At 35.2% G+C, this 27,854-nt stretch overlaps 1 protein-coding gene across 2 annotated transcripts in view; it reads left to right on the top strand.

Annotated features, from left to right (window-relative positions):
• Positions 1-27,854, top strand: part of PIP4P2 (phosphatidylinositol-4,5-bisphosphate 4-phosphatase 2) — a 101,194-nt gene that overhangs the window by 11,438 nt on the left and 61,902 nt on the right. For both annotated transcript variants that reach the window (XM_001368656.4, XM_007488085.3), the window contains exons 2-3: positions 22,627-22,775; positions 26,310-26,416. In XM_001368656.4, coding sequence (XP_001368693.1) covers positions 22,627-22,775; positions 26,310-26,416 — 256 coding nt within the window. The remainder of the gene's footprint in view (positions 1-22,626; positions 22,776-26,309; positions 26,417-27,854) is intronic.

Raw genomic sequence — 27,854 nt, forward strand, 5'->3', positions numbered from 1 at the left:
ATGAAAACATTTGTGTCAATAAAAGTGATTTTTAACTTCCATATTATTTTATGCTTATTGTCCAAACTGTGCCTATTGGTAAGGTGAGTCAGTCCATTGAGTTAGTCTTATGAGTACATTTAACTTCAACTGGCTCTACAAGTGGATAATGGGATGTTGGAGAATTGAAGAAGAGAAAAGGCTCTGTTGCTTGGGAAATACAGAACTTTCAGCCATTCTATGCTACTCTTCTTTTTCATGTAAACTTTTTTTTACAACTCATATCATCTGGTGATGTTCCCTAGGTAGGAATCATGGAAGACTACATTTGCCAAAGAATAATAAAGTGGTGGAGAACCCAAAGGACAATAGATATATTCTAGATACAAAGAGAATCTAAGCTATTACCAACAATGATTTACATTCAAGAAGCACCATAAGAACTATGTAGGAAAAGAAGGTGAGCTGGTCATGTTGCTGAAAGTGAGGGGCATAACAGGAAGCTGAGGACATAATATTGCTATCTGTGGAATGTTCTAAGACCTAAAGGATGGCCTTCAGTGTAGCATGTTGGGAAGCTCTTGATGTTTTGTGGCAGAATCACACAGGATGAGAAGGTGTATATGAACTGTGATTTTGCCATTGAAGAAAGGACTTCTAATAGTGACATTGAAATACTGAAGATTCAGTGGAATACTGAAGTATTTTACTCTCTTACTTTTCTTGATTTAAATTTTTCTTTCCATTTTTACCTCCTGTTAGCCTAGAAATTAACTTTGTTAATCTCCTGGTTGTTTTTCCTGCCTCATATTTTCCCCTACTTCGCTTAGCTTTCATACTACTCTTTCTGACTCTGCCACCTACTCACTCTTATTTAATAAATTCCATTGGCTTCCTATTAGTTCCAGGATCAAATATAAAATCCTGTTTGGCTTTTAAAATGCTTCATGACCTGATCTCCTCCTACTTTTACAATCTTCTTATACTTTCTGCCCCTCTATGTTCTCTGCAATTCACTGACACTGACCACTTTGCTGTTCCTTATATAATATTCCATTTCCTGCCTGTGCATTTTCACTGGCCATCCCTTATGTCTGGCATGCTCTCCTCCCTATCCAAATCTCCTAGTTTCCCTGACATTTTTCAAACCCAGATAAAATTTGACCTTCAACAAGAAACCTTTCCCAAGGCCCTTTAATGCTAGTTCTTCTCTCTAAAATTATCACTAATTTATCCTGTCTGTACCTTGTTTGCACATGATTTCCCCTTTTTCCCTGTGAGCTCCTTGAGAACAAGGAATGCTTTTTACCTTTCTTTGGATCAGCACAATGCCAGACACATAGTAAGTGCTTGATAAATGTTGTTTACTTGTTGATTTAACATGCTTCTGTTTTTAACTTCTCATTATGAGCTATGTGACACTCCTGGGAAAAATATGTTCATATGAAGACTGACCAGTGAGTGCCCAAACTTATTTCATCACTAGTACAAATATCCTAGAGTTATAACAAAAACCATTATCTGCTTTATTGTTCTTAAAAACCAAGATTTGAAACTCCTGGTGAATTTGGGCTTACTCCACTGACTGAAAAATTATGAAATGTCCTATTCTAATCTTGGAAGTCTGATTCCTAGAAAAGTTTTCTCCTCTTTCCTAATTTATCTATTATTGTTTAGGATATAACAGTACTTTCAATCACAATGGCTCCCAACCTAGGTGGCATCCTCTATCCCTCATTCTCTCAAAATGATTTGTCCAAGGTCATACAGACTGTAAATAACAGAGCCTTCTTCAAGCCCAGGTCCATTTCTTTCTCCAAATCCATTTCTGTTTCCATTAACCATATGGCTTTTTCTACAGTATATTCCTACACACATTGGACAAATCTCCCATGCATAGGAATGACTAAATATTTCAGTTCTCAACTCCCATCTAAAAATACAAACTACAAATGTTGCTGGGTAAATATGTATCAGGAGAGATAAGTAAACTTGAGGATTATGAATTTCATTAAAGAAGTAGACATCTTGAAAGCTTCAGCAATCTGCATAATCTGATCTCATCTCCCATATACCCTATTTACTAGTCACAAACTGCTTTAATACTATTAACTTTGTGGTCACAAAAATTTCTCCTGGTTTTGTTTCTTAATAATGGGAGAATCTGGGTATGCTTTTAGGTTTTGAAGTTAGTAGATAAAGATAAATTACACATCGGAGAACAATCAAGTGGATAAACTCTCATAAGAGGGTTTTTTTAAAAAAAATCAGTACTTATTGTTTTTACTCTACAATCATTGCAAAATATACCTCTGCCCTAATTATCAAGTGAGTTGTTTTTTATAGTAAATTTTTTTTAGAAGTTCAGAAAAAACAATCAACATCAACCTCAACTGACAGTGAAGGCAACATTCTACATTTATTTTTTCTCACTTCTCTATTGAAAGACAGAAGACATATTTTCTTAACTCTTCTTTGAGGGTCAAATTGATTGTTATAATTACATAGCATTCAGTTCTGTTTTATGTTCCTTCAGACTCCTTGTGCATTCATTGTGCATATTGCTTTCATGGTTCTGCTTATTTCCCCCTCTGTTGGTTTATACATGCCTTTCCTTGTTTATTGAATGCCTCATATTTATCATCTCTTATGATGCAATAATATTTTATTGTATCCACACTGCAATTCCTTTAGTTATTCACCAATCATTGGACTTCCATTTTTAAACACTTCTTTGTGGTCATAAAAAGTGTTAATATGACTATTTTGCCATTTTGGAATTTTTTTTTGTCTGTTTGGGATCTATGTTTAGTAGAGAGATTTCTTAGTAAGAGGATATGGAAATTTTATTTACTTTGTTCACATAATTCTAATTGTTTTCTTTTTAAACCCTTAGCTTTTGTCTTAGAATTTATGCTAGTATCTCTTCCAAGGCAGAAGGACAGAAAGGGCTAGGAAATTGGGATCAAGTGACTTGTCCAGGATTAAATAGGTAGGAAGTATCTCAGGCCACATTTGAACCCATGATCTCCCATTTACAGATCTGGCCCTCTATCCACTGAACCCCCTAGTTGTCCCATTCCAATTGCTTTCCAGAATGATTGGACTCCTTCTGAGAATTCCAGAATTGTCATGTCCACTCAATATATTAATGTTTGATACCTTTCCAACATTTGCAATTTCCAACTTTTGTTATCTTTGAAAATATGTTGGGGATGAGGTGAAACCTCCGAGTTGTTTTAATTTATTTATATTTATGTCAATTTGGAGAAATCCTTCATGTGATTGATAGTAGTTGACTATTCATCTTTTGAAAGGAAGGGAAGGGAGAAAGGAATAAACCCTAATATATTTACTATGTGCCAGGCACTGTGCTAAGCATCTTTTACAAATATTATCTCATTTGACCCTCATAGCCTTGTGATGTAGATGTGTTTTTGTTGTGTGTGTGTCTGTGGAAACTGAGGCAAACAGCAATTAAATGACTTGCCTGGGATCATACAGCTAATAGTCTGAGGCTGTAAGGGGCAGCTGAGTAGCTCAGTGGATAGAGAGCCAAGCATAGAAACAGGAGGTCCTAAGTTCAAATCTGGCTTCAAACAATTCCTAGCTGTGTGACCCTGGAGAAGTCACTTAACCTCCATTGCCTAGTCATTACCACTCTTCTGCCTTGGAACCAATATATAGTATTGATTCTAAGGTGGAAGGTAAGGGTTTAAAAAAAAATAGTCTGAGCCTGGATTTGAAAGTCCAAATGATCTATCTATTCCACCACTAAAGTGCCTTTGGAACATCTGTCTAATGGAACGTGGCTCCTGGTCACATATTTGTGTTAATTTCCTGTCAAATTTGAATTTCAGACATTTATTTACCAAATTTGGTGCATTGATTTTTATCCCAATAGAAAGTTTGTTTTCTTATCTCACTTATATACTTTTGTTTATTATAAAAACTTCTGAATTTCACAATATTGAAATTATTTATTTTATATATTATATCCAATCAGCCAATCATTCATCAAGCATTTGAGTACTTAACTATTTTCCAAGAATTGTGCTAAGCACTGAGAGTATAAAGAAAAGTAAAAATACTCTTTAGTCTCAAGTAGCTTACATTCAAATAGGGAAGTCACATTTATCCCTTCTTCAGTGAAGTCTACTCCACCAATGTAATATAATTATACTTTAGGATAGTGTCATAATTTGTGATATTTAATGAAAGTGAATTTATTAAGAAGCCCAGAAGAACTGTCTTTATGCCCAGTCTGACTAATGGAAGTGCTTATTAAAAGGCAGACTACAGTAGTGCCTTCCTATAAAGTATTTTGTGTATATTGATGACAGATAGGCCTCTTATTATTTTATTAGAATGTATACTTTCTTAGAAACAAGACTGAAAGAAGAAAGTGAGACTCTGTAAACAAAGTATTTTTATAAAATAATGGTAAAGCATAAATCATATCTGGGAGCCCAGGGATTTTTTATTTTTCTTTTTTGTTTTAATTAATATTTAATTTTAATTTTTTTCTCAATTAAATGTAAACAGAAAATGTTAACATTCATTTGAAAAAATTTTGAATTCCAAGTTCTCTCCTACCATTTCCCCACTTTGAGAAGGTAAGCAATTTGATATAGATTATAGATGCATAGTAATGCAAAACATTTTCATATTACCCATGTTGCAAAAGAAAACAAAGACCAAAAGAATAATAAAGTTAAAGTATGCTTCAATGTGCATTCAGACTATCAGTTTTTTCTTTGGGGGTGAATCTCATTTTTCATCATTAGTTCTTCAGAATTGTTTTAGATCATCATATTGCTGAGAATAACTATCATAATTGACCATCGTATAATTTTGCCTTTAATGTGTACAATAGTCTCTTGGATTTGCTCATTTCATTTTGTTTCAATTCATGAAAGTCTTCCCAGGTTTTTCTGAGAACATCTTGATGATCATTTCTTGTATCACAAAAGTGCTACAAAACAAATACTTGTTCACAACTTTTTCAGCCGTCTCCAGTTGATGGGAATTCCCTCAATTTTCAATTCTTTGGTATCACTAAAAGAACTGCCATAAATATAGATCCTTTTCCTTTTATTTTGTTTAATCTTTTTGGGATACAGACCTAGTAGTGGTATTGCTGGGTCAAAACAGAGTTTTATAGTCCTTTGGGTATAGTTCCAAATAGTTCTCCAGAATGGCTGGATCAGATCACAACTCTACCAACAGTGCATTAGTGTTCCTATATTTCTACCTCCCCTCCAACATTTTAATCATTTTCCTTTTCTGTCAAATTAGCCAATCTGATGTGTAAGGTGATACCTTAGAGCAGTTTTTATATGCATTACTCTAATGGATAGTGATTTAGAGCATTTTTATGACTATAAAGTGTTGAGTTCTTTTGAAAATGGCCTGTTGATATTGTTTGACTGTTTATCAATTGGAGAATGACTTGTATTCTTATAAATTTGGCTCAGTTATCTAAATATTTGAGAAATGAGGTCTTTATCAGAGGAACTTGCTGTAAACGCCCCCACCCACCCCCTAGCCCCATTACTTACTTCCCTTATAATATTATCTGCATTCATTTTGAATCCTGATTTTTTAAAAATATCATCAGATATTACCAAATGAAGGGAATAAAATAAAATTAGCACCTGCATTGCTGTAGAACATTTAATGATATGTTTTTCAGGGCTCCTAATTTTTTATTTACATAATTAATTCTTCATAAAATGTCAATATTGTTTCATTGACCATCAAAAAACAGGATGGAAAAAACCCTGGTATCAATGTCATAGTAATAATAAAAACAACTAGGATTTATGTAGCATTTTAAGGTTAGTAAAGGGCTTTATATATATTTTCTTATTTACCCTCACAATAACCCTGTAAGGTAGGGCTATTTTTATTCCCATTTCCAGATGAGAAATTTGAAATTCTGAAAGGTTAAAGAACTTACCCAAAGGGTCACATTGATAGTAAATATGTAAGGCAGGATTTTAATTCAAGTCTTCTGACTACAGATAGAGCACTTTACTTCACCACCAGGCATGAGAAGCTGGGCAAATCATTTTGCCAATCTGTTTCTTAGCTGCCTCTTCTGTCAAATGTGGTCAATAATATAAACACTGTATGCTTCCTAGTTATTTTGAGGAAAATACTTTGTAAACCTTAATACATATAAATATTTGTATATATACATATATATGTGCCTATGAATGTAGTGGTATGTGTATATATGTCTTTCATATATTTATGAGGGAGGGAGCACAGTATTGTGGGTAGTAGAGGCCAACCAGCCTTGGACTCAAGAGAGATCTAGGGTCAACCCTATTCTAACACATACTAGCTGTTTGACAAAGGATCAGTTCATCTTTCGGTATCTCAACTTTTTTTTTTAACCTTTACCTTCTATCTTAGAATCACTAATGTGCATTGGTTCTAAGGCAAAAGAATAGTAATGACTAGGCAATGGTGGTTAAGTGACTTGCCTAGAGTCGCCCAACTAAGAAGTGCCTGAGATTAGATTTGCATCCAGCACCTCCCATCTCTAGGACTGAATATCTCAATTTTTTAAGATGATAAGTTACTGATTTGTGTGGGAGACGTGGGTTCAGACCCCTCTTCACATGCTGTGTGATTCTGGGTAAGTTATTGAAACTTCCTGGGTCTTAACTGACTTATTGAAAAAATTATGAAATGAAGGAATTAGACTCATTGGCCTTGAAGATCATTTTTAACTCTATATCTGAGATTCTGTCATTCAATGCATCTGCTGCCCCTGATCTTCTGTGTGTTTCCTCAGAGTTTTTTTCTTCATTCCATTGCATGCTAACTGAACATAATTCTGCTGATCGTACACATAGCTAGCTGCCACACAATTGTCTATTGAATTTCTTCAAGCCCAAATCTGACCACATCACTGTACTACTAAATAAACTCTCAATTAACTCTATGGAAAAATACAAACATTGTTATTTGACTATTTAAAAAACCCTTTATAACTTGACTCCAAACTCCTGTTTAACTTTATTTATTCCCACTTACATACTGTATGGATCATCCACTGTGACCTTTTTGATATTTCTCAAATAAGGCACCATTGCTTGTCTCTTAGCTTTTGCAATGATTATCTTCCATGCCAGGAAAGCACCCATTCCTCCTTTCCACCTCTTAGAATCACTAATGAAAGAGTTTTGCTTTAAAATCATGAGGTTTCCTATTTAGTTGTTTTTCAGCCATTTCCAACTTTTTTTTTAAACCCTTACCTTCTGTCTTAGAATCAATACTAAGTAATTGGTTCCAAGGCAGAAGACTGGTAAGGTCTAGGCAATTGGACTTAAGTGATTTGTCTAGGATGACACAACTAGGAAATGTCTGAGTTTAGATTTGAACCCAGGACCTCTCATCTGCAGGTTTGGCTCTCTATCTACTGAACAACCTATCTGCCTTGTTTCTAACTCTTCCTTCCTTCCTTCCTTCCTTCCACACTCAAATAGTTTTCTATTTTCTTCTTTCCAGATGAGGAAACTGAGGTAGAATTAAGTTACTTTCCCAGAGGAACACAGCTATTAAGTATCTAAGACTGGATTTGAACTCAAATCTTCCTGGCTCCAGGCCTGGTTCTCTATCCTCTATGCCAGTGATAGTGAACCTTTTGGAGACTATGTGACATGCCCTGCCCCCCAGAGACCATGTGCCATGCCCTGCCCCTGCCAAAGTGCTGGGCTCACCCTGCCCCCTCTTTACCTCACACAGGGGGAGCAAGTGCTCCTAGTGGGCTGCTGGACAGAGGGATGGATGAAGTGAGGAATGTCCTCAGTGAATGTTGAGATGGGGAGGTGAGTAGTCCAAACTCTCTGCTCCCCTCCAGCTCTCTTCTGCTACCTGTGAACCACCCACCTTACCTCCTGTGCACTACCATTGGGTTTCTGGGCTGAGGAATGGGTGAAGTTAAAAAAATGTCATCAGGCACAGTGGAAAAGGAAAGGAAGCAGCTCCTCCAGAGTCCCTCTGTCTTTCTAGTAATCAACTCTGGGGAGGGTGAGGAGGAAGGGTAGCTGCATGCCCACAGAGAGTGCTCCGCATATCATCTTTGGCACACTGCCATAGGTTCACCATCACTGCACTATGCCATATAGCTGTCTTTGTGCCCTATAGCTAAATATTTTCTTTTCAAGTTGTGGAGAGTCTGGGCAACAAAGCAACAAAGCATTTTACAGAACAATTCTAGAAAGTGATGATGGTAGAAATGATGGAACATCTATATAGACAGTTCACAGAAACCATTTTCTCACAGAATATTGGATTCCTTGAGGAGCAAATATAAAGCAATAAAGATCAGTTACTTAAGATGCCTTTAAAGAAAAGAGATTTGCCTACCAATAATGCTTTGTCCATCTACACTGGAGAGGCTTTTCCAGTTTATTCAATAACTGGAGTAATAGTGTAGCCATGGATAGAGAATTGGTCTTGGAGACAGGAAGATCTGTGCTTAAATCCTGACTGACATATTTGGACAGTGATTCTGGGAAAGTGATTTAACTTCTCAGTGCTCCAGGCAACTTTCTGAGGCTATAAATTACAGGGAACATGACAACCAATATTAGTACAAAGAGTTCCTTACCCTTTATCTATGAAATCAGAGACCTAGTTCATCCTCTTACTCTCTAGTAAATAATAGTTAATGACTTGGTATGGGAATTGAATAGAGAGAAAAACATGCTAATTTTTATTCATTCATTCATTTATTTATTTATTTTCTTTTTGTTCCAAGGCAGAAGAGTGGTAAGGGCTAGGTAGCTGGGGGTAAGTGACTTGCCCAGGGTCACACAACTAAGAAATGTCTGAGGCTAGATTTGAACCCAGGACCTCCTATCTCTAGGTCTGGCTCTTAATCTTTTGAACTAGCCACCTGCCCTCCATGATAATTTTTATATTAAATAATACTCAAATGTACATTTGAATTACTCTTGAGTGCATTTTTGAACCATTTTTGTATTATAGACCACTTTGGCAATCTGGTGAAGTTTATAGATTGCCTGTCAGAATAATGTTTTTAAATATATAAAATAAACTAGATTATATAGGAAATTAATTGAAACATAATTATCAAATCTTAGGGAAAAAACAAGCTTATGGACACCATTTTAAGAACTCTTACTCTAAAGCTTAGGATGATAAGATTAAATATGATAGTCAGTAAATCAGTAGGCTAAGGAGTCCTACAAGTATGGATGGTTAATCCAGATTTCACAACACTTGTTACAATTCTATGACCTCAACTAACATTCTTTCTATACTTCCCTAGTCTCAGTCTATTACCCATGTTATAGGATCACTTTGTTCTCTTCAGTCTTTCAACCCCATAGTTAACCATTTCAGTTCTTTAATGTCCTCTATATTTAAAACTTCAACTCCCTTGTCTAAACATTATTTTAAGTTTTTTAAATAAAAATGTTATCACTATTTTTATTTTAAAATTTTCTTTAATTACTTTGTAATTTATGAGCATTAATAGACATGAACATTTCCACATTCAAAGAACAGAAGAGAGGACCACACATGAAATTGTGAATCTTTATTACATACAACTTTTGAAGCATATATTTCAAATTTAACATAGTAATTCCAACAGTGCTTTACGTGTCTCTACCAAAATTTTCTCCAGTACTTTACCAGCTCCATATCCCAGAAAGCCATCCCATATAACAAGTAGTATTTTTAAAGAAAAAGAAAAGAAAACAACTTCAGCAAAACTAACCAGTATTGGTCAGTTGCCAATACATTGACATCCTGAAAATTTGAGCAACAAACCACATCCATGGGCCTCCCCCCTCTGCAAGAGTATGGTGGAGGCAGTAATATTTCTTTCCATATCTATTCTTTGGAGTCATGTTTATTCTTTATAATTTTACAATGTTTACTTTGGATTGTTTTGTGATTGTTCTATTTATATTGCTATAGTCATTGTGTATATTGTTTTCTTAGCCCTGCTTACTTCACTCTCTATCAGATCCTGTAAATCTTCCCATGTTTCTCTGTATTGATATTTTCTTCTAGTACAATAATATTTCATTACATTTAGGTGCCATAATTCGTTTAGCCATTGCCTAATCAATGGGCATCTATATTGTTTCTATTTCTTCATTGTTTCTTTCATAATAAAAACTTAAGCGTTTTGGAGTATATAAAGACATTCTTCATCTCATCAACCTCCTTGCAATGTAAGCCTAGGAGAAGAATCATAAGTTTAAGGGTTATGGACATTTTTGTTACTTTATTTGCATAATTCCAATTTTTTCCTAAAATTGTTGTACTAATTCATAGCTCCACTAACAATACACTAATGTGCTTATTTTCTCATAATCCTTCCACATTGACTATTTTCTTCTTTGCCAATTTGTTGTGTATTAGGTAAAACCTTATAATTGTTTTGATTTGTACTTTTCTTATTTAGTGATTAGTTACATTCTTTCATATGGTTATGAATAGTTTGTAATTCTTTTGAGAACTGTTCATATTTTTTGTCTACTTATCTATTAGGGAATACCTACTGAGTGTGTGTGTGTGTGTGTGTGTGTGTGTGTGTGTGTACTTGTGTATGTTAATTTTCTGTATATCTTCTACCAAACTCTTGAAAATTTGGTACAAAAAATTCTTTTTATATTTAATTACTTTTCCTGCTTATCCCAGATGAAATAATTTTATATGTACAAAAAATTTTTAATTTCATTAAATCAAAGCTATTTATTTTTTCTTTTGAAATTGCCTCTATATCTTGCTTGGTTAAGAATATATCTCCTACTCATACAATGAAAGGTATATAATCAGCTCCTCTTGATATTTTAATCACATATTTAATATTAATATTACAAATTCATTTAGAACATATTATAGGATATGATGTAAGGTGTTTATATATGCCTACTTTTACCTAGGCTGCTTTCTAGTTTTCTAAAAATTATTTATGAAATAGGGAAATCTTTACTAATTTTTATAAACACACGCTTTTTGAATTCTATTGTGTCTCATTCTTCTTTGTCTAATCTATTCCACTGATCTATTTCCCTATTTTTTAACCTACATCAAATGCCTACTCCTTTGTGATAGAATTTGAGGTCCAGAGGTGCTATTTCCCTTTCATCTCTATCTCTTTTCATTTTCATTATTTCCCCTTGATGTGCAGATTCCAAGGCAGAGCAGTAATGCAAGGCAATGGGGGTTAAATGAGTTGTCCAGGGTCACCCATGTAGGAAGTATCTTAGGTCATACACGATTTCTACATTATCATTTTCTTCCACATAATTTTTAATTCTTTTTATTATTTGTTCTTTTACCCAATAATAATTCAGGTTTTTATTGTTTTCTCTATTTTGGTCTTTTCTTTTTGTGCTCCTTGAACTGGCCTTTCAAGGATGTGTTTACAATTTCTACATATTATTTGCAATATCTCCTTGCCCTAAAATAGTCATTTTTTTCTCAAAATTCATGTGTTGTACTAAGAAATGTGCAGTCCCATTTATAAGACTTCAGAAACCTTTAAGATCTAGATGCTGCAATAATTTGTTCAATCTTATAATTTGACTTTTGTTTATTTTACTGTTAGATTTATCTAAAACTGAAAGTAATTCTGATAGTGCTATGTTATTGTCTATCTTCTTGTAGTTATTTTAATTTTTCTTTTATACATTAAAAGCTAAGGTGATTGGAGAATAGATGTTGGTATTGGCTTGTATATTTTCTTCAGCATACCATATTTTCCTTATATGTCTTTTTATATTTTGAATTTTTGTTTTTTGTATTTGACTGATAGCATGATTGGAATGCCTACTTTTTCAGATTCTTTATCTTTTATGGATTTTGTCACTGTCAACAATTCCATCTTTCTAGGACCTTTTCCTTTGACTTCTAAAATACTCTTTCCCTTGATTCTCCACTTATCTGTTTGCTTCTTTTCAGTCTCCATCTATGTCTTACTCAAAAAAAAAAATGGATGTTTCCCTCTGTCTTGTCCTGGCCCCTCTTTTTCTATATTTTTTTCCATGGTGGTCTCATCTACTTTTGTGAGCTAAATTACCAACTTGATGTAATTTAAACCAAGATCTTTATATATATCTAGCCCTAAACTCTCCCTTCAAATCTAATTCTACATCTCTAGTATCCTATTAGATATCTACACTTAGATTTTCTGTCAGAATCTCAGTCTTATTAATACATTGCTCAAACTGAACTTATCATCTTAAAGCTGTATTTCTTCCTATTTCCCATTTTTTGTTATTGTTATTGAGGATACTATTATTCTTCTAGTTACCCAGTTTCATTACTCTGGAGATTTCCTTCTCTCTTCTTTCTCATTCTTCATTTACAAACAATTTCCAAGTCCTATCAATTTCCCTTTGAAATATCTCTTAATTCTGTCTTTGTTCTCTACTCTGTCAAAAACGGTATTTATTCAGTGCTTAATATGTGGTTGGCAAAGAAAAGAGGGGGGGTGAAAGATAAAAACAATCTCTACTCTTAAGGAGTTCATATTCTGATGGGGGAAGACATCTCTAGGTGTATGCAATATTTATAGAGTAGATGGAAGGTGATTTTAAAAGAGAAGGTACTAGCAATTGAGAATGAGAAAGGCATCCTTAAGATAGTATTTGAGCTTAGTCTTAAAGGGAGTCAGAGAAACCAAGAAGTGAACATGAGGGGGCAAGCATTCTATGCATGAAGGATAGCCATTGAAAGATGATGTTAGACAGAGCATCCATACAAAGAATAGTGAGTGAGTGAGAATAGTGAGGGCAGCTGGGTGGTTCAGTGGATTGAGAGTCAGACCTAGAGACTAGAGGACCTGGGTTCAAATCTGACCTCAGACACTTCCCAGTTGTGTGACCCTGGGCAAGTCATTTTACCCCCATTGCCTAGCCCTTTCCACTCTTCTGTCTTGGAGCCAATACATAGTATTGACTCCAAGACGGAAGGTAAGGGTTAAAAAATTAAAAAGAATAATGAATAAGCCAATGTAGCTAGATTGCAGAGAATTTAGAGGAGAGTATTATTTAAGAAGGCTGAAAAGGTTTGAGAGAGTCAGATTATGCAGAGCTTTAAATGCCAAAACAGAGGGCTTTTTGTTTGATTCTGAAGTAAAGGGAAGCCAGTGGAATTTATTGAATGAGGAGTGGAACTGTGGGAATGGCCTACACTTTCGAAAGATTTGATTGGAGAAGAGTGAAATGAGTTAGAGAAAACTATTTAAGGTTAATGCAGTAGTCCAAGAGAGAAGTCATGAGGGACTGAACCTGGTCATGGCAATTTGAATGGAGAAAAGGGGATATATATTAAATATGTCGTGAAGGTAGAAATGACAAGAGTTGGCAAAATATGAGATATGTAAAATGCATGAGAATAAGGAGTTGAGGATAACACTGGGTGTGAGTGACAGGGAGGAATATAAGGCTATTGACATTAGTAGAGAGGTTGGGAAGAGGGAAGGGTTTAGAGAGAAAGGTAGTAAGTTCTGTTTTTGACATGTTTAGTTTGAGATAATGATAGGATATACCATGTAAGATATCCAAAAGACAGCAGGTTATGTAGAACTAGCACACAGAAGAGAAGCTTGGACAGGATATTTTGGTTGTGGCAAGTAAAATTGCAACAAAGGCAAGTTGAGATACAATTTTATCCAGGGCAAGATAATATTTTGTGCCTCTTTTTGGCCCTTGAAATGGATTTTTTTTTTAAATTTTAAGGCTCAAACAATTTCATCTTAGAGCTGTATCTCTGACTGTCCCTCATCTATGCCATGAATGGGGACCTCTCTTCTTTTCTATACATCTTTTGTCTTTGGTAAGGTTTGGCAGGGTGGAGACCAGCTCCTTGTTTTATCTGAAAACAAGAAGTCTCTTGGCTGGTGAAGTAACTAAATCAGCTGGCAGACCTGTGTGGGGAAGAGTATGCATGGGTTGCTCTTAGTGTCCAAACCCATCTCTTATCCTGATGGAGGTATGAGTCCTTCAATAAGAAAGGCTCTGAAAAGGGACATCATGAAGAACTTAACTGATGGAGGGTATAAGAAGACCCCCTTTTTCGTGGAATTTTGAACTCAGGAGAATGTGTGGTCTGTCTCTGAGCTTGCTTAGTTGCTCATGTAGCAAGAGTTTGAAAGCATGAAGCAAGTGCTGAATGCTCGGCCAGATTTTTTTATTCCAAGCTAGCCAGCCAAACAGTTTATGCTTCTCTCTCTCTCTAGCCTGCTTTTTGCGACTGAATAAATAATAATTATATAATTAAGATACAGTCTCCAGAGAATTTTAATCATTACAGCCTCCTCCTGAGACTAACCTCTTCCTGTGATGAAGTAATGAAGGAGGAGTTAGGATCTCCAAGTCCACCTTCTCTGTGGCTTTTTACCAATCAGAGATATCTTGGGAGATTCAGGGGAAGGATTGGATAATGAGGTCATAAAGGGCATATAAAATATGCACTTAAGGTTCTCCATTTCTTTTGCCCTTCCCTTTGGCCATGCATGTCTAATCTCTTTTCCCCTCACACTCCTTGGTGTCTGTCCAGACTGTGGAGGAAGTCTACTGGCTAGTTTAAATCTTTTTAAATGATGAGTTAATAAATCATTCTAAAATTAAGAAATGCCTCTTGAGAATGTTAATCATTACACAGTAAAATGGGTCATGTTGGTCATCTCAGTCAAAAAGCCAGGGACTTGAGCAAGATGAATTTATTAGTGAGACTAGCAATAACCAAATAATTGGGTCAGTGACATCTCTCAAAGATCAAAAACCTTAGGTGAAACCTGATAAGATCTTTGAAACCTAGATATTTGTCTTCCTTCCGATTGGCTAACAGTGCATCATTTGTACCTCCCCTTGCAAAGGGGTAGACAATCCCTCTTGTATATATTTTAATGAGGAGGTGGGAAAAGAGTAGCTCCAATTCCACCTGATAGTGTGATACCTCAGGTGATAGTGATAGGATTTGTCTGCTGCTGGGGAAAGTGAATTGGCCTTCAGTGGTGCCTGATCCCACCCCTTTTTTGCAATTAAGGAATGTTCACTGCTTAATGGGCATCAATTATCTCTAGTAATATTGGCTAAAATATCAAAATAAAGCAATCAGGATACCTCTGGTTTGCCCTTGAAGACTAAATCATCCCTCATTTTGGCCAGGAGGCAGAAGGGTAAGAGTGTCAGGAGTTTGACAAAATGGGGAGTAGGATGGAATATATAGTAACATTAGTTATTAAATAGTAGTTGTTAAAATTATTAAACAGCACAACATAATATTAATTTTCCTTAAGATTTGGGAATCGATCTGTGGAAATCATAATGGAGTCTGGGAGCTAATGAGATCACAAAGTGAAACAGTATAGAAGGAAAGGAGAAGATGATTAGGCATCATGGGAACACCTACAATTAATAGTCATGACATGAATGAAGATCCAAGGAAAGAGACTGACAAGGAACAGTTAGATAGGAAAACCAGGAGAGAGCAATGCTGTGAAAACTTAGAGAGGAGAGAGCATGAAGGAAGAGAAGGTAGGATCCTGGCAAATGCTGGAGCATCGTCAAGAAGCATTAGGATAGGGGAAGCTAAGTAGTACAGTGCATAGAGCTCCAGGCCTGGAGTCAGGAGGTCCTAGTTTAAAATCTGGACTCAGACACTTCCTAACTGTGTGACAATGGGCAAGTCACCTAATCCTAATTGCCTAGCCCTTACTACTCTACTGTCTTAGAATTGATACATAAGAACCTCTCTTTAACTATATATGAAAACTCAGTTAGAGATAGCAGGGAGTGTCACAATTAGTATTGATTCTAAGAAGGTAAGAATTTACATCAAAGAATAAACATTAGGATTGATTTTTTAAAAGCAGATTAGGCAATTGAGAGACTATTGCTAATTTTATACAGAGCATTTTCGTTGAATGATGAAGGATAGAAGCTAAATTGCAGAAGGTTTAGAAGAGAAGATGAAGTAGATGGCAATTCGTGCTTCTCTCTTAAGATTAATACAATGCCTTCCTAATTGACCTCCCTGTGATCAATATTTCTTTTCCAGTTTTTCATATACTTGCTGAAACAAATTTCCTAAAGCCTAGCTCTGGTCATATTCCCTTTCTTGCTCAAAAATCTTTAGTGTCTCCTTGTTGATTTTAGGATAGAATACAAACCTCTCAAGCTGGCTATTCATAATCTTTCTTTAACCTATCTCTGGGATTTTATTTTTCTCAATATTCACTTTTACTTAAATTCTAGCCAAAGTGAACTAGTTTCTGTTTCTGAATTCTTTGTGTCATTTCTGCTGTCTCTCTGAATTCCTAGATAGAGTCCGTCTCTTCTGCCTGGATCTCAGACATGTAACCAAGAAATATTTATGTAGGGTCTACCATGAATCAGATACTCTGCTTAGCTTTCTCCAAGATTTAGCTTAATGCTACTTCCTCTGGAAAGACCCCTCATGCTATTAGCTTTTCTTTTCTTTTTTTAACTCTTACCTTTTATCTTAATATCAATTCTAAAATAGAAGATTAGCAAGGGCTAGGCAATTGAAGTTATCTGAGGAAATATCTGAGCTCATATTTGAACCTAGGTCCTCCCCACTACAAGCCTGTTGCTCAATTCATTGTGCCACTTACCTTCCCTTACACTAGCTTTTAATGAATTCTTTTCTCGAAGTTTTCTTGAAAACACTGCCTGATTTTTGCTTTGTTTTTCCCTCTTGATTTCCCACTCTGCATTATAGTATTTGTGTTCATATAATCCACCCCTGTGGCATGTGAGTCCCCGAAGGGCAGAGACTATTTTGTTTCTACTTTAATATCTTCAGCTCTTAGCCTAATGTGTGGGAAAATACTAGTTCATTAAAAAATACTTGTTAAATTTTTAAAGATTGAATTCTGACCTGTGCTTTTATTTTAAATATGCTACCTTACACTATTTTTAGTACCAAAGAATTGGAAACAAAGTAGGTGCTCATTCATCAGGGAATAGCTAACCAAACTGTGGTATATAAATATCATGGAAAATTACTCACTGTAAAAAAATGACAAAATAAATTCAGGGAACATGTGGAAGGTTTGCATGAATTGATGCACCCCTAAAAACAGAAAGAAGAAAACAATACATAGAAGGGCTACCACAACCTAAATGAAAAGAACAATAACAAAACCAAAATGACTTTGTGTAATTATAGTGAGGAAACATATCCCCTGAGAGGAGTTATGCCAAGACTGCACTCCCTTTTCTCTGCAGAGGGAGTAAATATACATGTAGAATGCTTCATACATGGTTGACATATTTGTTTTTAGCTGAACTTTTTTTTCTTTCTTTTTAAATCTTTGTTATAAGAGATGGCTATTAAAATGAATGTGAAGGGGCAATTAGGTAATTTGTTCAAGAAAGAATCAGGTCTGGAGTTGGGAGGATCTGCATTCAAACCTTGCCTCAGATATTTCCTAGCTTTGTGACCCTGGGCAAGTCACTTTACCCCCATTTGCCTAGCCCTTGCCTTTTGGTTTTAGAGTCATTATTAAGACAGAAAGCAAAGGTTTAAAGTAAATAAATAAAATTAATATGAGGTAAAAATAACAAAAATCTTACATTAAAAATAAGAAAAAGTAATATATGTTGCATGATACAAAGGCCACATTATATGATATTCTGGGCTTGCTTCAAGAAATAGAAAAATGGCATGGAATACTGGAAATTATGACTGAGTTAGGTTCAGAAGGTTCTCTTTCAAATACCTGTGATGTATGATTTTGAACAAGTTGTTTTAACTTCTTTGGGCCTCATTTACTTCATTTGTAAAATTAAAAAATTGATGGTCTCTAAAGACCCTTCCAGTTCTAAAGTTATGATTCCATGAAGCATATTCTTGTATCAGTCCTTCATCCAACCCTAATTCAGATTTGAAAACCTCAGTAAAATGTCACAATATTATTTTATCATGTACCTTATTTTGGGGATTTGGGTGTCATAAAAATTTTGCTGATTATGAATTAGAATGTAATAATAATAATAATAATAATAATAAAACATTAATGCATGTGCCAGACATTGTGCTGTTCTTTACAATTGCTATCTCATTTTATCCTCATGACAACTCTGGGAGGTAGTTGCTATTATTGTTCCCATTTTATAGAAGAGAAAACTGAGGTAAACAGAGATTAAGTGAGTGACTTGCCCAGGGTCTTATAGATAGTAAGTAATGTCTGAGATTGTATTTGAATTTAGATTTAGTACTCTATCTACTGAGCCACTTAGCTGCCTGAAAAGTTTTTGTTGGTAATTTTTGGGGGATTTCAGTATATTTTTGATATACCTGAGGTCACCAAGTAATAGCATCCTCACTGTAAATGACCAAGAACCCCCCACCCCCTTTTCCTCCTCTTTAGTTACATACTGACCTATGCTCAAGTCTTAAGGCAACATTACTTAATATGCTGGATAGAAATCATTTTACTACATCATGAAATCTAGAAGCTAATTTAGCTGATTTAGTCTTTGCTACTAGGAAATCATTACATCAATATTTCTTTATCCCATTTGGATTTTCAGACACATTTTGCAATGTGGTAGAGGCTGTTTTGAATATTACTGATTGTCTTGGGTAGTGCTACATACTTTATTTAAGTTATCTCATTTGTACTATATTATTGAATTTTAATATTAATAGTATAACACACATATATAGAAATTTAATGCTTATTAGGGTTACATACAATATCCCCAAAGATTTAGTTCCTAGGGGTATTATTTACTTCCATTTTATAAATGAGGAACTGAAATTGAGAGGGGAGATATGCTAAGTGGCTCAGTAGATCATGTTGGCCATGGGGTCAGGAATAGCCAAGTTTCAATCCTGCCTCAGGCACTTGTTAGCTATATAATTCTGAGGAAGCCACTTCATGTCTCTCTGCCTTCATTTCTTTATATATAAAAGGCTACAATCATAGCATCTACTTTGTGAGAACCAAATGAGATAAAAATCTTTTAAAGATCTGTGAATTCCACCCCCTCAGTTTACAAATGAAGTGAAAAATGCCCAGAGAAGTGAAAACAACTTACTCAATCATACAAGTCACAGGTAGCAAATCTTTTTTAAAATTAATTAATTTATTTTAAAATATTTCTCCATGGTTACATGATTTATGATTTATGTTGTCTCCCTCCTTTTTTCCCTCCCCTTTCCTAGAGCTGATGAGCTGGGTTATATATGTATTATCACTTGATATCTATTTCCATATTATTCATTTTTGTAATAGAGTAATCTTTTAAAATTCAAACTCCAAATCATATACCCATATAAACAAGTGATAAATCATATGGTTTTTTCCTGCATTTCTACTCCAACAGTTATGCAAATCTTAAGACACTAGATAAAAGCTAATTATTATTAGCCAGCTGTTTGCCCAAGGTCACACAGCTATTAGTTCTCTGAGGCAAAATACAAACTCAGATTTTATTGGCTGTAAGTCCAGAGTTATATAATTCTTCCTTCTATACTATTCCAACACAGTACTAACCTTACTGCTAAGAAATGCCTATTTTATGAAATTCAAGAATTTTTGAAACAGTTTTAAACCTCTGAGGGATTGTTCCTAATTGAAATATATAGTCATGACTCTCTCAGGCCTGGGGCTTTATCTATTAAAAAGTAAAAAAAGTTTACAAATGGGATTCTCAACTATTTTTGTGTGATAGACTTCTTTGTCAATCTGGAGAAACCTATAGACCACTTTTCAAAAAAAATTTTTTTAATGCCTAAAATAAAATTAATATTGCAAAAGCTTGCCAAGAAAACCAATTAAAATGAAGGAAAATTACTGAAATATTTTTTCAGCTGAGTTCATGACCCCCCTGAAATTTGTTCATGTACGTATGGTTAAAAATTCTTGATTTAGAGGAATATTGTTTACAATTTTGCTAAAATAATAGTAGAGTATTTCCACATCTTAATTCTCAAGCTCCAGTACTCAGGGTCACTTCTCAAAATATTTTTAAATGCTTAAAATAAAGTACATGTTTCAAGAATTGCAAGAAAAACAATTACAATGAAAGAAATTATTGAAATATTTTTCCATCTAATTCATGTCCCCCCTGAAATTTGTCTGTGTATACCAGTAAAAGTTCCTGATTTAAAGGAATATAGCTTGGGTTATTAGTTTTTACAATAGTATAAAAAGAATTCTAGAGCATTCCACACCTTAACTCTCAAACTCCAATACTTAAGGTCCATTATGTGAGGATAAGTACTTTTGACTCTAAAACGGTGCCTCATTTTATCTGTTTGTCTTACCATGTTAGGCTGTCAATGGTCATTTCAGTCCTAATCTGCCCTGATTTTTCTTATTTCATGGGAGGAAGATGAAACTATTCTGTTTCAGTATGGTTATACTGCTTCCCTCCATCCTTGGCAGAGGTTCATAGCTTTGTATCTGCCCCCTTTGTCTATTCCTTAAGCTGCTGACATTGCAGTTTTACCAGAATCTTCATCATCCTGACTTGGCACTCCCACAAAGCCCCAGTTTATGAATATGGTCCAGCTCAATATGGCTCTGTGGCCCAAATCCCCAGATCTCTGTCTCTTATGAATAATCTTTATTTTAGTAATTATATGTAATCCGCAGAAGAATCATGTATTTACAAGATGAGGAAGAGTGCTTAAGTGAATACGTATGTGTGTGTATTAGGGAGGAGGGAGTGCAGAGAGGTGTCAAGGAAGAGCCCAGAACCCAAGATTAAAAAAAGAACAGGACTTTTGGGAGTAGGACTGCTCAGGATGCCAGCATGAGACTGTGAGAAGGAAAGAGGGATCAGAGTGTTTCTCTTTTGTTCCTATCAAATCTTTGCCAGTTGATTCCTGAAGGACCTTCTAAATGTATAAATCTATAATGTAAGCATAGAAGTCATAGAAGTAGTAAGTTAAAGGGTCTATGCTTCTTTACATAACAAAAGAGCATTTGTAGCTGCAAAACTAGATCATAATTTAATAATTTGCTTTCATGGGCATTTTCTGTAAATTTTATCTCTTCTCTGAATATTGAGCCAAGGATTTTGCATTAAGTACAAAAGAGCCATACTGACTTTCACTGGATTTTAGCTGAAAAACCTTCTGGTAGAGGTCCAATTGAGCAGCTAGGTGGCACAGTGGACAGAGTGCCAGGCAGGAAGGCTTTTCTTCCTCAATTCAATCTGGCCTCAGACACTTACTAGCTATGTGACTTTGACATTTCACCCTGTTTTCCTCAGTTTCCTCATCTGTAAAATGAGCTAGAGAAGAAAAAGGCAAACCACACCAATATTTTTGCCAACGAAATCCCAATGGGGGTCATGAAGAGTCAGATAAAACTGAACCACCACTATTTAAGAGGCTTAGTAACAGCAATGAGTTCAGCACTAGGATTATTTTATTATCTCTAACTATATCAGACAATATAGACTTTATATCTGCCAATAAAGACTAAACTGGAGAAGTTTGGAGAAACTTCTATGTAGTTCAACCTTTGATGATATTATGTGTGTGTAAATAAATCAAAGAATTGTCTAATAATGGTCATAAGGGCTGTCAATACAATGGGGAGAGAGGTGATACTAATACAATTTTAATCACCTTTCTTTTGAAATAAGCACTAAAGTTTGACTATAAAGTCAAATAAATGGGAATTAGAAATTAGGATATTGTGAGTGAGCCTTAAGACAATCAGACATGAACTCAAAGCTAGATTTATTTTATATATATGTATGTATGTGTATATGCACATATATTCATATATAGATATATGTGTGTATGCATATATATGTATATTTTAGACTTTATCTTCTGAAAGTAATTTTGAAGAGAGTTAGGTGACTTTTTGAAAGAACAGGACTAAAAGCACAGTAGATTTTTGTTCCTTAAATATCTTTACAGAATACTTAAGAGGCATCCACATGGTATCTGAGTTCAAAATAAGCATAATTTCTCTAAGAATCTAGTTTCTCCCTCCCCCATATTTCCATTCTTCTCAGAGTTTATGATCCAGAAATACCTGCCTCTTTACTATTCTTTGCACAAGATACTCCATCTCCCTGCATTTCTACTATCTTTCTCCCATGCCTGAAATCCTCTTCCTCCTCTTTACCATTTCCTGGCTTCCCTGGCTTTTTTTTTTTTTGAGTGTTAGCTAAAATTCTGTCTTCTACAAAGAAAACATTTCTAGTCCTACTTAATACTAGTATCTAAGGTTTTCTTCAGCTTAGCTTGTGTAGATCTGATATGAACATAACTGTTTGCATTGTCTCTCCGTGTTAAACAGCTAGGTGGTGCAGAGATAGAACACTGGACCACAAACAAGGAGAACCCGGAGTTTAAATTTAGTATCAGTGTGATGCTGGACAAGTCACTTAATTTCTGTCAGAGTTTCCTCAAATGTGAATTGGAGATAATAAGTGAAATAACATTTGTAAAGCACTTAGCACAATGCCTGACAGGGTAGTTGTATAATAAATGCTTAGTACTCTTAGATTGTAAATTCCTCAAGGGCAGGGACTGATTTTTTTCCCCCTTGTCTTTGTATCACAAGTACTCAGTATGGTGCCTAGCATACTGTAGATACTTAATAAATATTTAGTAACTTGACTGCTATCTTTTCAGCGGAACTCCCACCTCCTTACACAGCCATTGCCAGTCCAGATGCCAGTGGTGTTCCCATAATAAACTGCCGTGTGTGCCAATCTCTAATCAATTTGGATGGCAAGCTTCACCAGCATGTAGTGAAATGTACAGTCTGCAATGAAGCAACGGTAAGGACTTTTAATTTTTTTCCAACTTACCAAAGCATCAATTGGTATGTAAGTCCTTCTATCCAAATAAAACCTATTAATAGCTTTACTCTAGTAACATTCCTGCCTAGCTGGTTAGGAATACAAGCACAAGGACGGCTTTATATGCCCCAAGTGATTTACTGAAGCCAAGTCAATTAAGAAGTTCTCATGATTGTTTTGAATGGAATGCATTTGTGTGCTTCTCACAAAAGCCAAGTCAGAGAACAGTAGGTTGGGACACTATTACTTATTGTCCTCACTTAGACTATGTTCTCATCACAACTAGGTCCATTTTCTTTTTCTTCTTTTAATTAAAAAAAAGTTTTATCAGGCAGTTCTCTAAACAAGAGGTATAGCTTAGCTATGAGGGCAAAACTATTTAAATGTCTTTCTTGCATTGAGCCCTCAAATGAGTTTTCTTGACCAGTGTCAGCAATCATTTATTGCTGAAAACTAGACCAAAGCCTTTTTTAACCAATAGTTTGGAGACTCTGACACACCCACTTTTATCATGGTTAGTTGGTTTGCAACAATATTCTAAGACACAACTGTTCTCTTTTCCACATCCCCAGCTGAATATTTCTCTTTCCCCAAGTTTTGCTAGAACATTTTGCCTGAACCACTTCTTCACGGTTAGTAAGTACTCTTTCCCACCTGTAGTGCCATTATCAGTACTTCTCTTGCCAACTCCCCTCACTCCTCTGCACAAGCTCCTTGAGGACAAGTCCTTGAGACTAATACAGTACTTTGTATATAATCAGCATTTGTTGAATTAAATTATTCAATGAAACTGAAAAATAAAAAGACAGGTCAATAACATACTTTGAAGAAATATGTTTATATCAAATTTTTATATTTGTCAACTCCTGAGAAGAAACAGTGAGATAAGATAAATGTTTGTGATTAGGGTCATGAGTTAGGTAGATTTTTGCTTGGAGATAATTATTAGCCTATGTAATATCCTACCCTTTGATAGCTCTTTTGTTCCAAGAGTGAGTAGGAAGAGTGAGGCCAATTATGTCTCTTAACATTGGGCCCCAAGGGCACTACGTGGCTTAGTGGATTGAGAGCTAGACCTAGAGACCAAGGTTCAAATCTGGTCTCAGACACTTCCTGACTGTATGACCCTGGGCAATTCACTTGACCCTCATTGACTAGCCTTTACCACCCTTCTGCCTTGGAACCAATAAACAACATTGATTCTGAGACAGAAGGTAAGGATTAAAAAAAAAAACTATTGGGCCCAACAAATTCTCCACCTTCAGTTACTCATTTAATTACATGATCATTAATTCAAGAGGATGGGAGGTAGAGGGAGAGTTATGAGAATTTTCACTCACTCCCAGTGAGTTGTTACAAGCAAGTTTTGATGTTTGGCCTTTCAGAGACAAATGAAGAGAAAAGTAAGAGACAAATGAACTAAAAAAGAAAAAAAAGGCTATAGAACCTCTTTAAAATGTATCATTTAGACATGGAGAATTAAATTCAATAATCATTAAACAGATTATATACAAGGTATTATGCTAGATATTGGTGATCTAAAGACAAAAATGAATAATTCCTGCTCCCAAGAAGCTTATATTTTATTATTATATTTTTATTATATACTATCCCATGTACATGCAAATATAAGATAATTCAAGGAGAGAGATAGAACTAAATGCAGGGATATCAGAAGGTTCCACCTGTAGAAGGCTGTATGTACCTCAGCAGAACCCTGAAGAAAACACAGGATTCTAATAGTAGAGATAAGGAGAGAATGCATTCCAGGCATGGGGGACATCTATGTATGAGGATAGGGAATATTTTGTTCAAAGAACAGCAGTCCAGTTTGTCTAGAATATATATGAATATGTGAAGCCAAATTAGAAAAGATAAATGACAAATAAAGATGTGCTTTTATTTTTCTTTATTAACAAAGCAGGGGGAAGGAAATAAACATTTATTAAGAACCCATCATATGCACCGTGCTTAGTGCTTTACATATATTATCTTATGAAAACTGGAATCCTTGGACCCAAACATTGTCTCTTTGGATCCTTCCTTCCTTCCTTTCTCAGCAAATGCTAATAAGGAAAACACTTGAGGTACCAATTTGCATATAGATTTCATAAATTTTCAGATATTAAGTATATAGGTCAGAGAGAGTAGTCAGCATGTATTAAAATCTGAATAGTGCTTGGTATAGTTTGTTGAGGGTTATAATAATTCTAGTAGTTTATGTCAGATCTGGTTGATGGGGTCCAACACAGGAGGCAATATGAGACCAAAGTAGGGTGATACAGCAAGGTTTACTAAGCATGACAAAGACAGGGGAGAAACTCAAAGCTGAGAGCCTCCCTTGAATATGGGGATACAGAGACGTTTATGGCTTGGGAAAGTTAGGGGTGCAGGGCTTAGGTAATCTGGGACTTGTCTCATTGGCTGGTGTGTCAGAAGCTGTGCTAGGACTATGACTACAAAGACAAAATAAAAGAGTCCTAGTCTTAAGGAGCTTGCATTCCTTTTGGGGTAGACAATATTTACATGTATAAATATGCTCATTTTCTCTCTCTTCCTCCCCCATCCTCCCTCCTTCCCTTTCTCTCTCTCTCTCTCTCTCTCTCTCTCTCTCTCTCTCTCTTCTCTCTCTCTCTCTCTCTCTCTCTCTCTCTCTCTCTCTCTCTCTCTCTCTCTCTCTCTCTCTCTCTCTCTCTCTCTCTCTCTCTCTCTCTCTCTCTCTCTCTCTCTCTCTCTCTCTCTCTCTCTCTCTCTCTCTCTCTCTCTTTCTCACTCTCTCTCACACACACACACACACAAACTGGGGGGTTTTGAATTGGACTGTGAAGGAAACTAGGAATTCTAAAAGACAGAAGTGAAAGAAGGACTGTATACCAGATGTATGAGACAGTCTGCAAATCCCCGTGATGGGAGAGAGAATACCCTGTGTAGAACAGCAAGAAGTACATAGTAATTAAATGAATCATTAACCCTCCATTCTCCTTTCTTTCCACTCCAAAATGTATTCTAGCTTCTGGATGTTAAAATTTTAACTAAGTTATTTCTATCCAGCCTCTTAGAAAGTTTTCTATTTAAATTTTTTTCAATGATTTGATAACATTAGGAATAGATACTTTCTTAAAGTAAGTTGAGCTTTGATATACCATAGAAAATCCCAGGTCTTAAGGTACCTTTTACAATTTAAAAAGAGGGAAGAAGAGGGTAACATCTATTTTCTGTTTAATGGTAGCTTTTTGGTGAGGTGGATGGAAGTTCTGGGGTCAGAAAGACCTGAGTACAAATATGGCTTCAGATACTTAGTAGCTATGCGATCCTGGACAAATCATTTAAGTACTACTTGCCTCCATTTTCTCATTTCTAAAATGGGAATAAATATAGCACCTACCTGTCAGGTTTGTTATAAGGATCAAATAAAATAATATTTCTAATGTGCTTTACAAACCTTAAAAATGATGAACATGTTACTGTTAGTATTTTTTTTAATAACATGTTTGGCTTCCCCCCCTTATATAGCCAATAAAAAACCCACCAACAGGAAAGAAATATGTTAGATGTCCATGTAATTGTCTCCTCATCTGTAAGGATACCTCTCGGCGAATAGGATGTCCGAGACCTAACTGGTAAGAATTAAAGATAAATAAATTCTGTATTTCATTTTTCAAATAAAATGAGAGCTGTGAATTGTGGACTTGATGGGCAGAACTGTCTTTGTGTATAAGTCTTGAATAATTGATGAAAATTTCCTTAATACTAGATAAATATTTACTTTAGGCCCCTTGATTAAATCATTCTAACTCATTAGGTTGACATCCTCAAAAATGACAAATTAGGGGGCAGCTGGGTAGCTCAGTGGATTGAGAGCCAGGCCTAGAGACAGGAGGTCCTAGGTTCAAATCCGGCCTCAGCCACTTCCTAGCTGTGTGACCCTGGGCAAGTCACTTGACCCCCATTGCCTAGCCCTTACCACTTTTCTGCCTTGGAACCAATACACAGTATTGACTCCAAGATGGAAGATAAGGGTTTTTATAAAAAAAAAAAAAGGGGAATATAATGACAAATTATTTCACCTTTACCATTTTAATTACTTTAAAGCATCAAGTGCTTAATTAATGTATTTTATAGCATGTATATAAACATGTTATATGTAGTTTATTGGTATTAATATGTATGTGTGTGGGTGTGGTAAATATAATAAAAGTATACTTGTATCCATGCATATCAGGACCTTTTGCCATCTCTTTTTTCTCTATTTTAATTTTTGTATTTTTGGAAATTTTGAGAGTCATTTGTCCCTCTACCACCAGGCAAACTGGAGGAGGAAGGAAAACCCCACTTAGTTATTTTTTGGAAGTATTGATAAAAGGTTTGGTAGCAAAAGGGTTTGAACTTTTTTGGCCAAAAAGATAATTGCAGAATATTTGTAGGTATCCAAATTATGCCATTGACCCAATTACTACAAACAACTGAATTAAATTTCACTGGATTTGTGGAATGAAAAGATGCAATTTAATTATTATAGTACTGGAATATACAAGCCCAATTTTAATACTTACCCAGCCATTTCTTTCTAACTTAATAGAAAGAAGCTTTATCATTTTCATGGTATGGAAATTCCTGTTGACATGTGTAGATGTAATGTCAGAAAGTATTAGTCATACCTGTTACTTTAAGAAATCCAGCCACTGCAACAATGGAACAATTAAAATATAACATTATTCCTTCACAAAATACCTTATTTAGTTGACATTTTGTATTTTATGTAGTCTTTTTACAAACTAAGAGTATCCATCTGGTGCTTTCAGGAAGCATCAGATATTTCCTCTTCTATTTCATAATTTTTCAGGATCTTAGCAAATAAGGGATCAGGACTGTCCATAAAAGATTTGCTAAACTCTTGTAATAAAGAAAATTATTTCTTTTCATGCAGAATGAGAGAGTTTTACTTTTATTCTCAATGTGGAAAGTATGTTGATACCATATCCTATGTAACACAGAAGTCTTTAAATTTTTTCCTTCATAAGTCTCTTTGTGGGATGAGGAAGCTGTTTAATTTTCTTT

The sequence above is a fragment of the Monodelphis domestica genome, chromosome 3 (genome assembly GCF_027887165.1).
Source record: "Monodelphis domestica isolate mMonDom1 chromosome 3, mMonDom1.pri, whole genome shotgun sequence".
Classification (NCBI taxonomy): domain Eukaryota; kingdom Metazoa; phylum Chordata; class Mammalia; order Didelphimorphia; family Didelphidae; genus Monodelphis; species Monodelphis domestica.